General features: G+C 43.6%; 1 protein-coding gene across 2 annotated transcripts in view; it reads right to left on the bottom strand.

Annotated features, from left to right (window-relative positions):
• igsf9ba (immunoglobulin superfamily, member 9Ba) overlaps positions 1-16,094 on the bottom strand; it is a 60,772-nt gene extending 44,678 nt beyond the window's left edge. For both annotated transcript variants that reach the window (XM_053872560.1, XM_053872561.1), the window contains exon 1: positions 15,856-16,094. In XM_053872560.1, the coding sequence (XP_053728535.1) occupies positions 15,856-15,919 (64 nt within the window). In that variant the 5' untranslated portion in view covers positions 15,920-16,094. The remainder of the gene's footprint in view (positions 1-15,855) is intronic.
• Positions 16,095-18,248: the final 2,154 nt, after the last annotated feature.

The raw sequence follows: 18,248 nt of genomic DNA, 5'->3' as shown, positions 1-18,248 counted from the left end.
TTAAATCTAGTGGGTGCGGCTAATATTCTGGTGCACACTATAGTCCCAAATTACGGTAATCACATTTTTTTTATCTATTCTAAATGAAACTTAAAGGAATATTTCATGAACGTGATCGCAATTTAACTCAGCAAGATTTCAAATTTATTGACAGTCATAATATTGACATGGTACAACTGTGTTATGACTTGCACTTCCAGCATGGAGGGACCAAAATTCCCGACACCGTCCAACTTAAATTCAATGCACAAAACAGTCTATAACATGAAACAACAGCCAAAATGGAATGCAACAACAGGTCCCGACATTAAACAATAATGGAAGGTAAATTCTGTCTTTTGCTGAATTATACTCCTGCATCGGTTTTTAAGGTTCCAGATCATTTGCTGACATATAACCAGCGCCTGCTTGAAAACCGCCCATCAAATGGTAGAACTTCAAACACTGCAGCCTTTGTGCACTATGATATTAACTATATTTTTTAGCCAAACTTTAGTTAGCGTTCAATCTTGTTTTACACGATCTATGTCAATATTTTTAAAGCTTTTTTCAGGCCACAAAAAGGGCCATGTGGATGGATTATGCCTTGAGTTTGATACTTGCTGAATGTTCGCAGAACACAGGCAAAATAGACACACCACCGCAACATTTACAGGCCTCTGTGAACCGCAGTTTATACAGTTCTTCGCGCATTTTTCAGCATAATCAAACAGAAGTAAATAACTGTAAATGCTTCAGCTCCTCTTTTTTCATTTCACTCCCACTTTTAATTCTTCTCCATGATCACATTGCAATTTTAATTTTCTTAAAATGTCATTCTCAACAGAATATATTGCAGCCAGAAGACAATCTCGGCGCCAGCAAATACAGCACCAGCTGTAGTTCAACAACAAGACGGTTTCTTTTCAAGTGCACTTGGTTAGGAAATTATATGCACAATTCCCATGAAATATTCTTCAGAGAAATCATATGTTCAAGCGTTGACCTTTTAATACGCCTCTGAGGAACCACCATCGTACCATCCAGCGATGTGGTCAACAAAATCTAAAATCTTTAATCCTTGCAGGCTTAACCGAAGCCTTGAAATCACTCCTGAAAATAGAAGCCACATTTATAACACCCTCGATCGGGATTTCAATAAGCACTTTGAGTCGTTTGAATGACCGGCCGTGTGGTGCTAAATTATTTCTTTCCAGTACGAAGCCAATGGCACATCCATGGCGAAAAACATTGGTAACATTGTTCGGGTGAGTAAGTAGAGTCACTTGACAGGAGGCACACGCTCCAAAATCAGCAGCAGAACAAAGCACAATGACGAAAGCCGTTGTTTGTTTTGCAGAGGACGGTTCAGGTTTCAGTTGCTTGTGGCGTCAGGTGTCTGGCTGACAGAGTTGTTCACTCCTGTTGTTCGCTTAATGTTGACATTAAACAACAAAGATGTAAGACAGTTGGCAAACCGCTTGCATTGACAGCAATTTAAAATATATCTGTCAAGTTTTCAGAAAAAAATAAAAATGTGACAAGTGAAAAAATAGCTAAAATGTATTATTTTCACCTACTGCAGGCACCCTGGACAGGCCGAGTCCGTGGACATGATGTGGAAACCTCCTTGACCGGAGGTATCTGGAAACAAGAGTCAGGATTCCACTGAACAAGCTTTCGGAGCAGGAACCAACTGTTGCAATGGAGCCGACACCAAAGCTGACTAGATTTTGATCGTCAACCAAGATGTTTCAGTCAGAGTTTATTAACTTTTATCATTCACATTTTCCAGCGAAACAAAACTATTTTATTCTATAAGAGAGATCTACCGCACTGTTTTGGAGGCCATGTTTGTTATGTTACCGGAGCAAGACAGGACACTTTTCTGTTGTATGTCACTCAAACATGATACTGATATATCTGTGGTGCCCAACATTTTTCAACCAAATGACAAAAAAACACATAAATCACTGTACTTCTTGACCTTTCCAACAGCAAAGCAACAAATAGTTGCACTCTCCTCACCTACTATATACTGTCTATACTATAAGATATAATTTACTTTGGAATTTAGACAATTCTCAAACCAATCCCATTTTTTAAAGAATAATAATAATTATTATTTCATGTACCCCCAGAGTACCTTCCTTGGGACACATATAGGGGCGGCCCAAAAACATATCCACGGCTTAAGTGAGTGCCACCACAGTGGGAACATCGAAACAAACGGATAACACATCATGGAGGTGGAGATGAACATGACTGTGTTTTTCACAGAAAATCCTGAAAGAAACATCAAAATAATTCAAATCTGTTGCTCGCAGAAATCAAGCTGCACATTCCTGCTGGACGTGAAGAGACAGACCGCGTGAGGGCGGCTGCAGATTGGAGATAGATTTATTTGTCACGACAAACTGCTGTTTTATCTGCTTGTCGTTTCTTTATCTACTGGTTGCTTTTATTCGCCCTCAGCCACAGTTTCAAAAAAATATATGGCAAAAGCTATTTGAATGAACATCATCAGTGTCCCAAAGAGCGTGTGTTATTGCTGGGTCATGCTAGTTTGTCTATTTATTGTGGTCATCTGCGTGGCTGTTAAGCAGATGTTTATCTTTATCCAATGTTTGTCCAATCAAATCCAAACCCACTGTCTAACATGCAATGTCGAACTACGTCTCGCCTCCATTTTTGCGAAAACGCCTCCACGTTTCTTGCGCTTGGCTTTGCTGCGGTTGCCTCATGTTGTTCGGATTGGCTTCTCGGGCACCAAGCAAATCCGAGCTTCTGATACTTTCTGTAGGTTCATAATACCTCCGACTCAATTTCAGTCACTGCATGTTTTTGTTTTCGAGTTTAATTTTCGGGTATAAATACTTGATATTGTGAAATGCATTATCGTCCACTGATGGTATGATAGTAGCAGATTACTGACAATAGATACATGTATCACCATTTGCGAAGCACTGAGCCAGACAATGCAAAAGGCTATGACTAACACAAGTACACAATGAGCAGAGACTTCCAACAAAGACCCAGCCGTGACACATCTCATGTATTTTTGAGATAAACAGTCTTCAAATCTCTTCATTCATTGCCTGAATGGTGACCCATGTATTGTATGAAGTATTCCTCCATTCATCAGCCTGTCGTTTCACCACGCTAACAAGTTTTATGCGTCCATGTGCTGCAGTTGATGGCTTTACTGCCTTGATTCTGAATTCCTGAAGGAAAACATTAAACTCACCTGTCAGATAAATCGAGCACGACAGGCGGTTTATGTGGGAAAGCTAGAAAATAAACAAGATGGATTTATCGTTGTGTGGCAGAGGTTAAACATGTGCAGCAGGAGCGGCTGTTTTCCTGTTGTCAGCCTGATGTAGCTGTGTTTATGATGCCAGCTGTTGCCTCAAACTGGTAAAGACTGTTCATCTGCCGTCGACTAAATAAGTTGATCGATAACGTGGTTTGTGTGGTCGGTGACCCCAGATCTAGAGAAGGTCGCCCGCAGTTGAATAGCAAAGACAAAGTTAATATGTGACATTTGAACATCCCTTGAATCTAACCTCAAAAACGTTCGAGAAAAGGCGCTATCACACGCTTTACGCTAGCGCACTCCGTCGCAACACTTTCTTCGGTTTCTGCCGAGCTCATCAAGGCGCCGATCAATAAATCATTCCGTTAAATTACATCAGTAAAACAAAAGTATGACCTACGGGAACACAATTCCGCGAGAGGCGTGATTGTGCAACAAATTCTATTAGCCAAGAAGAGACTGCTGGCCAAGGTCAATCAACAGCTGTCCAGCACGTTACAGCAGAATGACGGGGTTCATTCGGGGTTAAACCTACTAGATTTCCACTTCCAGCTGCAGTGAAGAGCCCTCAGGAGTCCTCCCAGGGTGGATAACATGCGAGATTGGAAACGGCACCCTAGAACAGCCAGTCTAGTACCAATCGTGGTCAAGCTTTAACGTTCATCATTACATATGTAAAAAGAAAGAAGACAATAAGCACTTCAAGGGGGTGAAAGCTTGGCCTACCTCTGGAATACAGACCTGTTTCAGCTTCATATTCCCTCTCCATGACTTGCTTTCCTGCTTCTAAGATGTCTGGTTCGTCACATAAGCCGTTATTTTAGGGACAGAATTTGCGGTAAATAGTCTCCAAAGGCAATATCCAGGCAGAGCTGAGCCTCCGCAACATTCTGACAGTAATGAGTTCCAATAAAAAAATAAAAAAAGCTGCGCGATTTATGTGGGAAAAACATGAATAATGGGGAAGTCAATAAGCAGCATTTTACAGTCTCAGCTGAGTTTACAATATTTTTTTCTGTTCAAATCTAATAGATACTTCGTGTTTGCTGTTCATGTAAATGACGCTCACTGTCTTCACTGGTGGAGTGCGGCAGCTGCACAAGGTGAATATGGTCCAGACTGGAGGCCAGCGAGGGACTCTCAAGGACGTGCCGCCACCGGACGGGTCGGCCCAGTGGCAGGGCGGTAATTGAATGCCAGGCAGCAGGTGCTGAAAGTCGCATCAGCGAATGGTCGCCGTGAATGTGCGGTGAGAGTAATGGTACACACATCTGAGCTTAGTTAAAGAAACTACAACAATATTGGACAATGAGGAAACCACAGAAAACAAGTGTTTGTCTTTGTTTTGTTTTTTGAACATTAGCATAGCAACAATACGACCACAAAAACACTCAGACTGGGCCACTACTACATGTATTTAAAGCTCTCGCAGGTGTGGCCAGCCATGTTTGGCGCCTGGGCGTTGAGTTCTCAGCGAATAAAACTTGAATGTCTTGATGGCCGCCCCTTTTAGCTTCACTGCAGTTGCATTGGTTAAACCAGACCTGGGCAAAGTGCGGCCCAGATACGCGTCTGTATAATAATAACATATGTATTTAAGCATGGAGTTAAGTATGGGTATATAATTTCATTATTATTATTATTATGTGTGACCCAGCGCATGACGCAAAATGATCCAGAAAACAACTCTGCTCTCCCGATACAGTACATAACCTTAGATAACTTACATTTATTTTTCCTTTTATTTTTCAGATCTTAAGTCCCATGGACTATGGAAGAGAACACGCCAGTGTTAGGGTGAGAAATGGGATACAGCCTGTATCTCTGAAGCTTTTTAAGAATGACAAAGGAAGTCTGGGATTTTTCAGATCAAACATCTGCACCATCATATCAATATATTCTTATTTATTACAATATTGGAATAATCGAAAAGGTTTACAAAAAAATGTTTTATTTCTACTTTATTTTCCACCACTTGTGGTTGACGTGCGGGAAGTCGCTTTGCCAACATCTTTATTAAGGTCTCAAAAGAGCTGCTGTCGATAACAACCACATGACAACACGTTGAAACCCATAAAAGCACAGGTTCAAAATGACACTTCGTTCAGGAGCCACGCCTGAGGTAGGATGTGTTGTTTCATAAGACATCCGACTTGTATGAGCATCATCTGAAAACAAAAAAAAAGAGAGCTGGAACTGTGTCACGACTTTTTTAGTGTGCAAGAAGTCATTATTTGATTCTGTCCACCATGTCAGCAGAACGCCAAAATCAGCAGTTCAGAAAACAGCTACAGTGTTTTCATTTATGCAGGAACAATCCGAGATGCATCGTTTGCTTCATTATTAAACCCTCCTTAATGGTAAACTTGTCTCCTCTGACAGCGAATGCTCAGTCAGGGATGCAATAGATGTGCTGACACCTGCTCAAACCGAAGGCAGTGGAAAGAGGCCAGGGGAGATTTGTGTGTGGGCTGGTATTTGCTGGCCAAAGGCAGAAAGGGTGAACTAACATTACTGCTTGAAGCGCACATTACAGGGGAGGCGACTCGCACACGCCGCTCTACCTGCTCTGAGTCTGTCAAGTTTGGTTAAATGCAGCAAATTCTTCAATGGCTTATGAACGCCGTTGCCAAGGTGTTCCAATTAATTATGCAAAGGAGATTATTAGCACTAATGGCTCTTATCGCTTTAATTTAGTTTGTGGCTTTATGATTAAGCTGGTGAACAACTGACAGCCACATGAATCACGGTCACTGACAATCTGCCACGCAGATGTAGCGATCCGACTCCAGAAAATGATGACATCATCGGCAGATACCTGCTTATCAAGGTATCTGTGTAATTTGCTTCCCTCCATCCAGTCGCTCAGACACAAAGAAGTCTGCAGCTCACCGCAGACACAAGTCTTGTCTTTTTCGCAGTTTCTTTTGCAACTACACTGTCTCGTCCGGCAGACTGCTGAAGGTAGCGATAATGCTATCAAATACTACACTGTGTTTCTGAGTCAAAACAAGGTGGAATATCCTTTGGAGAATGGCTCTTGTTCTCAAGTGTGTAGTGAAATGATCGATTTACCCAGTTCTATACTATAGATAACTAATTCAGGGTAGACAACTTTTACCTCGATTCATGCAAACAGGTTTAAAATAATGAATAAAATGTTCATATCGCACACATGTCCCCAACTGAACTAAGGATGGCCAAGGATGGCTTTGTCCCCCCTAAGTGAAATGAGTTCCCCTGACCCCTAGGACAGCTTGGTCATCTGCGAGAGACTCAAACTAGAACCAGTGCGACTTTGTCATCAGTGTCTCCCTTCAAACCGAGGAGGCTTGACTTGAAATGAAGTGGGAATATGAAGTGTGGATAGATTTTATTTACTTTATTTAAAAACAACGTTGGTTAGGACAACAGGTACAAATTTAGTAACAAGGACTACTCTTCTGTTGTTTTCTTTCTCTCGTATCAAACATTACCAACCCAAATGGTCTTCTGTGTCCAACAACATGAACAATACGACATCTATGTACAACAGTATGTTTTTATTTCTTCTTCATAAACAACAGTGGCCTAGCATCCAGGCCAACATTAGCATTGCCATACCTCTAACAGATCTATCACCGCAACATAGAGCGAAGCCGGCATTGGCTCCGCCCATTTCTTCTCTGCTGGTTCACCAAACCAAGTGAGATTATCAGCGCTGATGCAAGAGGTCGCAAAAACGCTGGAGCCGGCATTTCCGAAACGTGTCCAACACTCGATATGGAGGAAACAAAACTCAGCACGGCAGCCATTGACACGTTGTCTTTACGCGTGACGTACAGGTAAGTGAACACGCTAGTGTTAGCGTGAGATTTGGGACATGTAGCCTGTGTCTCTGAAGCTTTTTAAGAATGAGCAAAGGAAGTCTGGGATTTTTTTTTTCAGCAGCCCCCATGATACGAGGCATGATACTAATGTTGTCAAAAGACTCAAGTGTGTGACACCTGAAGAAAAAAAATATCTTATATGTTTAACCACCAGTTTCGGGCTTGACTACGCAGACTGTGGACTTGCTCTTTGGTGTATCGAGGAGTTAATGAAGCCAGCAGCTGGGTTTAAACGATACCACATACATTACATCATAAGTAGTAAAATGAGTGCAGGGGTATTTAGATCGACTAAAGCAAAGACATGGGCCATCCGACCAGAACCTCATGAAGTGTAAAACTGGCTTTCCCAGAATGCCGCAGGCTTTGTTTGTAAGGAGACTCCGCTGGGACTGGACTGTAGAGCAGAGGAAGGGAGGGGGGAGAGTAAAGTGGAAGGGGTGGGCTTCACCAGAAAGCGCTGGATCAGGCCCAGAACTGAGCGTCTGCCATCCACAGCTTGAGCAAAAGGCCTTTCCCTAAGCTCATTACTAATCTTTACTCTCATGATGGCAGGTCGAGGAAGGCCAGTGGGGGAAATGAGCATGAATTTAGATGATGTGCTTGATGGAAAAATAATAAACGGTGCGACAAAAATCATCAGGAGTTCATTTCAGGTCGTTTCAGAAACAGGCACATTAAGGCATCAGTCAAGTACACAAACTTACAATCAGTGGTCAAATTTAAAGTGGATCACAGTGTACTGAACGCCACATTTTAAGGCCGTCAGGCTGCCCATCTGATTCGGGACACAGACCTAAAATGATGTGGCATACTTAAGACCACAATAATTCTATCGTAATTTACGGTTCACCAAAAACTCATATGATTCTGAGGTGCATTTTGGAACAACCAACAAAGATGCTTGATGCTGAAAGTAGCTTCTTAATATTAAACCGTCAGTTTCACATCTGAACCCTGAACCCGTATGCTAAGGCAAAAACGTATTGTGCCACGAACCCAGCATTGGATAGATATACTTGAAACAAAGTGCTTGTAGCTTCTGGACAGAGAAACATTTGGGCCCATTGCTCTAGCAGTTGCCCCCACAACCCAACCTCGGCTAAAAGCCCATTTAAGCTCAACATTACATACGAATCTGTGCCGATATTTCTGTCCGGGCTCTGCGTTCATTTCATCCGGATTTCTTCACGTTTCCATAAAGCTTACAAATACGAACCGAACGAAGCAGTACTATAGGACACCATGGTACACAACAATGGTGGAAATTCTTGCACCGATCACTGCCTCCTACAACGCTGACTCAGTTTGGTCTTGTGTGTAAAAGGTACATCAGTACTTCTTCCACAGCCACCATAAGGCTTTTAGCTCGAGGGGCGTTTGGGGGGCGGGCGTCAGTGAAAAGGAAGTTTCTCCGCAGTATTTTCGCGTATGAGTATGACAAATTCCCGGCGTCGCAACCCGGCACCGGAACCTTGGCCACTGCGGACGGCATATTTGTTTACGGGCCAAATCTCACGATTATTCACATCATTTGCGATACTCGTGTTTTCATTGGTCGATGCATTATGGAAGAGCGACACTATCAGTTGGCTGTTTGACGAGAGAGACAAGAGGAAAAGTCAGCTAAGCTTTAAACAATTGTTTACAAACAAACTGAAAGTCTTTCAATAGGACGAGCCAAATGGCGATGGCGCAACTTGTTCTTGCAGTGTTTGCCGAATAATGTATGAATGACTTGTACGTATATTATAGAGAAATATTTACAGTTATTGCTGTCCTTTTTTCATGTAAAGGCTATAAAACATTTTCTAAACCAAATATTTGTGTGAAAAATGAAAAAGACAAGACAGACAACACTCAGCTTCTTCCTGAAGGAAAAACAGGTCAGAATTGTTTTCTTGTTTGAGTGTTTAAACGTGTGAAAGTTCAGAAAACCATCACAGATTCACAGCTGATACAACTCTGCGCTTGTCTTACATAACTATACGAAAGAAGATGAACAAAACTGTTGTCGAGACAGCATGTAGTAAGGGTAATAATTATTATTTTAATTGATCAGGGTCAGAAGGAGAGAGTCCCATCCCTTCATCAGATAAGGAGAGCGAGGAAGAGGCTCCATCACCACGAAAGAAGAAGAAAAAGTGGATTTGCTGATTTTGGCTTTGCAGCTGCTCAAGAAATATACCCCCGGAATTTGTTATTGTGACAACATTTATGATATTTGATGCAATATGTTTGGTTTCATAAAGTTATAAGTTACTTCTGTACAAATATATGTTTAAAAATCCTAGCTAAAAGCCTGGCCACCATGTTGGTTTTGGAGTTTGCCGTCATAAACTTTTGACTGTGGGCTGCTCCCCCTGGTGGATATATTGGTGAACAGCAATACCATGCATGTGATCAGCCAATGTAACACTCTACAAATCAATAAGTGCAACTAAATACCTTAAAATATTTTTTATAAAGTGCCAACGTAAGCTTCTCATGAGGTACATCAAGTGTGCAGGAGGTGGACTCAACCATTCAAGTGGAGTTTCTCTCAATGATACCTTCAGTTTGACTGACTGCGCCTTTCAGCAAACTTGTCTTTTCAGTGCCATTTATCTGTCCAACTGCTTCTGCATCACCAATAACTACCACTCTGCATGGGCCAGGGAAGAACCAATTCATTTTGGACCAAATCAGTTGGAAAACAGCATTTTTTCTCTAGGAGCTTGGCAGAGTTCTGCGCTGTCCAACTGCACTTCTAGTTAATCTAATAGCATTAGTGATGTTGGCGACGACTGCACAGCAGAAAACACAGAAAGCTTTTTCTTCTGATCTGACTCTGACTGAAGCCTGACACGTGACCCAAGTTGAACGTTATTTACTCCTTTGTCCACTGATCTGTAGAGGCTAATAAAATAGTATTTGTAACATATTAATTTTGTGTAATTTTGTTTGAGTTTTTCATCTGATCATATTAAATCATGCACTTGTGCGGTTCACAGACCAGACTGGCAGAGTGTAAGAGCAATGATAACCGCTTTCCTTTTTTTGCAGACAAGAGCAAGACCTAAAAGCTCTTTGTTAAGCTGGTGGCCTATGTTCCTTCACTCGACTTCAGTCATGATCAGTGGGTCGCCAAAATAAGTCCTGTGCCGTGTGGTTGGTGGGCTTTACATTTGGGTTGGAGTGAGAAGCTGATGATGCCCAACACCTGCACTCTGGATGGCTGAAATGATGATCATGCAGTTCAGAATCAGACAGGGCAGAATGCCCACTGAAGGATGAGAGTTCTTGTTCCATGAGGAAGAATTGAAGCTAAAAAAGAAGGGAAAGCTGATTTACCAATTGTGACTCTCACCTATGATCACAAGCTTTGAACAGTAGCCAAAAGATCAGAGGCACGAGAAGCTGAAAGTAGCTTCCTGCTCATAGTGGCAAGAGGACTAGAGGAATCAGTTGAGCTGGTACAGACTGTTCACTTGTTTTATTTTTTTTTTACAGGACTATTTCATGCATTTTGGGGTAGATATTAAGTCCGCACCAATACTGGGCTCCTGCATCAGTCTGATGCAGGGTAGCGGTCAGATCCTGGGCTTGAATACTCATACTTGTACTCGTAAAATGGCCACCAACACCATGACGCCAATACCACTTTACGGCAGCGTGCAATTTTTGAATGTGTTTGTACTGCAGTTAACTTGTGACCCTCACCCTTGTACAAGCAAAACCTACTGAGGAATGTTGCTCAAATAGACAAAACATATGAAATAATTTGGCATAAAGTGGCTTTATGCATAGTGGCGTATATACTCAGGATTTCGGAAAAAGGTGGTTTGGGTGCCATAAATTCTTCCAGCTCTGCTTGAAGACAAGCTTCGCCAGCTCGATGTGCCTGACTCCCTCTGCAGATGGATGACAGACTTCCTGACCAGCCGGAGTCAGCGTGTGCGGCTGGGGACGACTGTCTCCGACACTCGGACCCTCAACATTGGGTCTCCTCAGGGCTGTGTTCTCTCTCCATGGCTCTTCTCCCTGTACACTAACTGCTGTACCTCCAGCCACCAGTCCGTGAAGCTGATCAAGTTTGCCAATGACACCACCATCATTGGGCTCATCTCAGATGGAGATGAATCGGCTTACATGAGGGAGGTGGAGCGGCTGGTGTCCTGGTGCAGCCACAACAACCTGGAGCTCAACGCCCAGAAGACAGTGGAGGTGGTCATAGACTTCAGGAGAGTCACAGTTTCTATGTCCCCTCTCATGTTGGCTGGTTCATCCACTCCTATTGTGGACTCCTTCTGCTTCCTAGGAACCACCATCACTGAGGACCTCAAATGGGAGCCAACCATCAGGTCCCTCATCAGGAAGGCCCAGCAGAGAATGTTCTTCCTGAGGCAGCTACGGAAACTACGACTGCCGACGAAGTTGCTGGTGGAGTTCTACACGGCCATCATCCAGTCCATCCTCCCCTCCTCTATCACTGTCTGGTACAACAGTGCCACCTCCAGGGACAAGAGCAGACTGCAGCGCATCGTACGTTCTGCTGAGAAGGTGATCGGTTGCAGCCTGCCACCTCTTCAGGACCTGTATGTCTCCAGGACCAGAGACTTGCAGGTCTGATCAGAGCCGACCCTTCTCACCCTGGACATGGACTGTTTGTTCCTCTTCCCTCTGGCAGGAGGCTACGGTCCATCCAGACCAGAACCTCCCGTCACAGGAACAGCTTCTTCCCATCGGCCGTCAGACTGTTGAATTTGTGAATAGCCTTGTTGTTATTTTATTTTATTTATTTATTTATTTTTATTTTACTTTATTTTATTATTTATTTACGTTTTGACTGCACGTTATTCCAAAACACTTTCCTAGTTAGTGGGCTCCCCACTGACCATGGCAATAAATTTGATTCTGATTCTGAAAAAAAATGTATGCCTCCTTCAGGTGCGTGGCACTGGAGCAAATTTTTTGTCAATATCTAGTCATGTTTATGACTTACAAGGACAGCGCTAACTCATTGTCAGTCAAGGAGACCGCCTCCCTTAAGAGAGACAATGAAGTAAGACCATTGAGAGGGAAAAATTATTGGGAGGCCGCAGCATCGAGATTGTTAGTGGCATTTAATGCCTATAGTGCACCAAAAATTCTTGAGTGAACTGGATAATCAAGTTGCTTCGCTGCAGCATCCGTATCCAACCAGCAAGCACAACATCTTTTTAGTAGCGCTATAAAGCCACGCTCTGTGGAAAGGAGGAAGATATCGGAGGAAAAAACAGGGCCTCTTCAGGGTGGTCTGCCTAAAAGTAGGGCGTCTTATTTTCAGGCCGAAGTGTTTCCAAGACATCCATACAGTATGTCCAGTTGGCTAAAAGCCTGGTTGGAACACACATGTATTCCCCCAGAAGAGTAAGAGAATAATTCTATGGAGCTTATGAAGCCAAAAATGATCTCACTCTAACAAAGGCGATCAATGTATCTGATTACAATGGACATAGTGATGAAATGGCTTTAGCCGCAGCTAAATCAAAAACAGCAGCATCTGCTTCAGAGCAGAGACACTCTGGTCCCAGTATTATTTAAACTTTTACAAAGCACTGCAGATCCCCTCAAAAGTGAGTTCACAGCATCACGTGAAACTCAGTCTCACGCACAGTCCCCAGACAGCTCCACGCGCCAGACAAAAAAAAAAAGGCAGCCAAAATCAGAGTCACAATCTGCGGCTGAACTCTTGAGACAATCGGAGGAGAGGACAATAAGAAGGCTGAGATCGGTGAGTGACAGCTACGCCTTAACTGATTCCAAGTTCTCTTTTGAAGGAGTGTGCCTTAGAAAACGTGGTCAAGTCAAGGTTCACAAGGGAACTCCGGATCGTGTGAAGGCGTGAGCTCACTGGAAGAGAATTACTGATTAATATCGTCTGGACTGGAGCCAATTCAACAAGTCTCCACTGAGGACCCGAGTCGACTGCAGCTGCACCCACCGGATTCCTCCCAACACACCTTACGCCATCATTTGCAGGTGACATTTAATTACCTTCGTCTTTGTCAAACACTATTCCTGCAGCTTCACCTTGATAGGGCGCCAAGTTACTGTCGACTTTTTAGACTAACCTAGACTCTTCCCCGGGCCATACGCTGCTTCCTCGCTCAGCTCCTGGCACACACCGCACTTACTCATATTGACTTCTAATTACAGCCAACTTTGCTTGGTTTTATTTCCATGTCCTGAAGTTAAGACGAGAAGCGGTTCACAAACAGTTACACAACAGCAGATGTTGCAAAAGTAGGTCAAAAATGGCAAAAAAAAGCCCCCAACTTTTGTGTCGATGCGTTCTGATTAATCACATTTCCGCAAAGCCAAATGGATGATAAGTTTCAGACATGCGTAATGTACGTAACATCTGGATCCAGTAGCGACAAACTGACACTAGCTGGTCCCTTAACGCAGTCGCACCAGACATCTCCCTTCCAGGCTTCGACAGTGCCATACATAAAACCAACCATGAGCTCAGAGGTAAACACTGAGTAACACACCATGTTTGTTATGGTGCAGGAGCAGGCATCCCCTCTATTAATTTATAACCAGTGAATTATTTGTCAAAACAATAAAGCCATCAGTTGCGATTCTGACACTCTGCAGTAACTTCTCTCCTCGGTATGAACACAAAATAATCTAACGCTAAAAAAACCACCTGGATGTAAAGCTCAACACACCTCTTTAAAAAATACATACACTTGTAAACGTGCGTCCGTTCTCCGTCATCGCAGCCTTTGTTTGCCGTGAACAATTGAAGTCGTCGATGGAAGCGCTTCAGAGTGGCAGCAGTCTGAGTTCATTCGGTGCATTCAGGGACACGGTAACATAAGGAGCGGTGCATTCCTCATGCCGTTAGTTGTCAGCAAGGTTGTGATTCGTGACTCAGACGCTGTAAACGGATTCCGACTCTTCACTTAATGCACTTCCTATATCAGACAAAAACATCTGAATTGACACTATCAGGCCACACTTGAAAGAGAGGTTGGGATTAAAACGCCAAGACCGGTGGGAGGCCCGTCGTCTGTTTCAGATAGACTGGATTTTCTTGCTGGCATCACAGACGGATCCAGACTTGGAAGCAGACAAGTTTTGATTAGATATGTGGGGGTCATTGGGATCAGTTACCAGGCGACAGAGTGGCTCATGTCTCCCTCGTCTGGACACCGGTGAGAAAGCAAGGTTAAGTAAGTGCATATGTTAATACAGGCGGCTCATAAACATGGTGCCTTCCCATGCTCCAGGAATCACCATTTCTAGTGTATTCAGACCACTTAAACATGCACCAGCACATGACCCCACGCATGCCAGGATGAACCGGATCAAACAGTAGAGTGCTTTTTATCCGACACACACTGCATTATTTAGTTATTTTTCCATCTTGAGACCTCACATGGTCACATCCCTCGACCGAATAACGCCCACTGGCTATGATACACACCGCTGCTAAGCATAGCATGCAGGAATACAGCTAGGTGGCGGCGACAAACACGCATTCACCCACGATGAAAGTATCTACAAAACAATAAATTCAGTGTAATGAATTAATGAATGGGTTCTTAAAATATGAAACTGCAACTGACTATCATTTTGATAGTCGAGTAGGCGAACGACGTGTACGGGTTGACGAAAGGGTTGCACAGGTTGTAATTATAATATAAAAAATATACGTAAATTTTGCAAAAACGTACTGTTAAACGCTGCACTTTACATTAAAATTTGAATTGCTCAAAATGTGGTATTAGAGGTACGTGTCCTTTAATGTGATGTCTTCATATATTGGTCCCTAAGTTTTGGATTGCGATGGTCCCCGAGCCTCAGGAACATCTCCTCTTACAGGGGATTGTGATAAGAGAACGATGGTATCATCAGTCGACCAATTGAATCGTCAAATATGTTGCAGTACGAAAATATAAACTCGATGAATAATTCTTCTTACAGTATCTTTGTTTCTGTCTGGGTGGACTTGTTCTGAATCGATGAAGCTCCAACACCTTACATAAATTTACTGAGTGAAAAAGTACTTCATGTGTTTAAATGTGAAGCCGCATTTAGCATAAATGATGTGTATCAGTCATGCTTGTGTTGAGAACTGACAATGGTGTGTGAAAGCTAACTTCAGATACAGTTGCTGGTGTGACGGTTTTGAGGAGATCTGTGTTGTTACCGTGTTATTACGACCATGACTCTGTAATTACTTTTTGTAAATGCCATTCAGGCTCATTTCTCTTGGGATAAAATATGAAATCGACAAAGAGTGGCGGGTAAAAACGGTGTGTCACCGCTGAGCGAGGGGGCCACATGGCAGTCTTTGCCCAGGGCCTCCGATTCTCTACTGCTGCCCGTGTGTGGCTCGACTAGTTCTCAATGGATGGAGCAGAAACAGCTGACGTGCATTTACAGAAAAGGAAAAGGCTACACGAATTCACGCCGCTGGAGATCGCAAATGTCAATTGTGTTGCTCGTGGGTTTGACGTTGCTCCTCTCCAGCTCAACTTGCACGAGCCACATGCAGACATGAAGCCATTTTATAAGCGCCAATAACCGTGCGGATTTGACACGTATGGGAAAGGCACATTTCCAAAGGACGCATGGTGAGGAAGCAGCCCTGGCGTGGACCAGACGAGCCACGATCGGTGTGGCAGAGAAGATAGAAATTGCACTTCAACTCACCTTGAGCGGCCGTTCCTCTGGTGCTGAATACACTTGCTATCAGAGTGGCCACATACCAAATCATAGTACTATTGCCGACCAGCTATCGCCACGCAAAGTGCCCCGTTCGACCAATCTCTCATATTCGACCTTGTGGCTGCCGTGTTCTCATATCCTGCGCTCGCTCCTGGTGGCGTTTCCCTTCATCCCTTCCCTCCCCCGTCCTTCCATCCGCATCCTTCCTTCTCCCGGAGAGACAGAGCACCTGCACCGCCGCGCGCTGCTCGTTGACGGAGCCGTTTTTACGAGTGAAGCCGAGAGCGAGCATGCAGCTGCGGGTACGCCTCCTCTGCGCGCCGATTGGCTGCAGGCCCAGGCGTTTGGGGCGTGGATTGGCTCCGCGCGGAGCCCACGCGCCCGTTCCAGCCGCGCGGATTCAAGGTGAGGTGCAGCGTGCCGTGGTTCCGTAGTAGTGGAACCGCAGAATCATGCGCACTGACGGAGACACGCGTGCACATGTTTAAATACCGTTAAACTGGCCCCATGTGCGCCATCGACGCCCCTCATCCATCCGTCCGCTCGCTCATCCATCCGCTCACCACCACCACCCCCCCCCCCAGCGTGCTGCGTGGATGGACGTCTGCTCCACAGCCCGCGGCTGTTGTCATGTCGCTGTCAGCGCGCGCTCTTAGCGCACCATGTCTGCTTTAATGTCGTGGGTGTGGCGACAGTTTTTTTTTTTCCTCGACGGCCATGAGGATGCAGCTTCCACCAGACTGCACACACACACACGCCTCACACGAGTGACGAGCATCCCTCCATGCTGCGCGAGGGCGCGCGCGCTCGCCATCGCACCCAAATAACACCACTTGTGCTCCGTCTGCCGCCGCGAGCGGCTGCAGGAATGTGGACATGAGGTCTGACATTTGAGGAGAGACATTTCACGTCCTCCCTCCTCCACTCCCTCCTTCATGACTTCCACATCTCTGTGTGAATCACACGAAGAGGCTTTCATCGCACCAATTGTGATGCCATAATTACATGTCTAATTCTTCCACTGTTCGAGCGGATGATACTGATACACTCCCCACTACAGACACACAGCCACTACGACTGCGGGGACCGTCACTACTACCACTGCTTCTCCGACTACTCCGATGCTTCTCCGACTACTAACCGTTGCTATCAATACAACTGATACCACCATCAATACAAAAATAGATGTTGACATGTTGTGTCACTGTTCTCCTGTACTATTACTACAAGTATTCTATGGCTGCTGCTGCTGCTGCTACTACTACTCAGTCCTACTACTACTGCTGCTACCCCTAATAATACTAATACTACTAATGCTACTACAATCACCGCTGCTACTGCTGGTGCTACAAATACTAATACAAATACTAATCTTACTATACGTAAGACGTATACGTATGTACAGCTACTTCTCAGACAACTACGACTTCTTCAAATACTTCTACTCCTGCTGCTGCTAGTACTATTAATACAGCATCAACAACCACTACTACTACTGCTACTACTACTACTACTACTAGCATTAGATCTACTACTACTACTAATACTTCAACAACTACTGATGTTGTGTTACTACAATTGTTAGAAAACAAACCATTGCTTTGACTATAGAGTACCACTGTACTACTGAACTATTGAACTTTTACTACTACTAATAATAATAATAATAATAATAAGAAGAAGAAGAAGAAGAATAACGCAGTTAAAAACATCATTTACCACTGATATTGTATTGTATTCACAATTGCTATTGGTTTTATTACTGGTACTAGAATGGTTAACTCTACAACTTTTACAGTACTACTGCGACAACAAAATGTGATGACTTTTTTGTTGCCTCTACTGAAACTACTACTATGATCATTACTATTGCCACTTTTCCCACGACAATTCTCCTATCAGTATAATGGCAACTATACTGTAAATAGTACCAATGTATTACTGCTGTAACCCCTGCTTTCACTGTCATCCTAGCTATTGGTACAACTGCTTGAATTACTGTTATGATTGTTAACACCACAACCAAGTACTACTTCCACCGCCAGGAGAACGACACATACTATGTCTATGAATGTTACCCCTATAGTACTACATTAAAATGTCTGATGCTCCCTTTAGAAAAACCACAGTAGTGCTTTTACAGTGCACGGATACATTAGTTGTGCATGACCAAATCATACCACAGCTGACAGAAAATGCACATATCAATACATCACAATGTTATGACACGTTAAAATGAGGTGAGATTAGATATTATTTTGTACGTAAATATGCAGATGTTATTATATGTAAAGATTTATTTACACATTCCACTTGAGATTTGGTGACCTTGAAAAAAATATTTCAAAATCCTGAGTGAAGCGGACGATCCAGTATTT

Source organism: Synchiropus splendidus, chromosome 8 (assembly GCF_027744825.2).
Source record: "Synchiropus splendidus isolate RoL2022-P1 chromosome 8, RoL_Sspl_1.0, whole genome shotgun sequence".
In the NCBI taxonomy this organism is placed as follows: domain Eukaryota; kingdom Metazoa; phylum Chordata; class Actinopteri; order Syngnathiformes; family Callionymidae; genus Synchiropus; species Synchiropus splendidus.
Note: the sequence above shows the minus strand (reverse complement) of the source record. Positions and strands in the feature narration are given on the sequence as shown.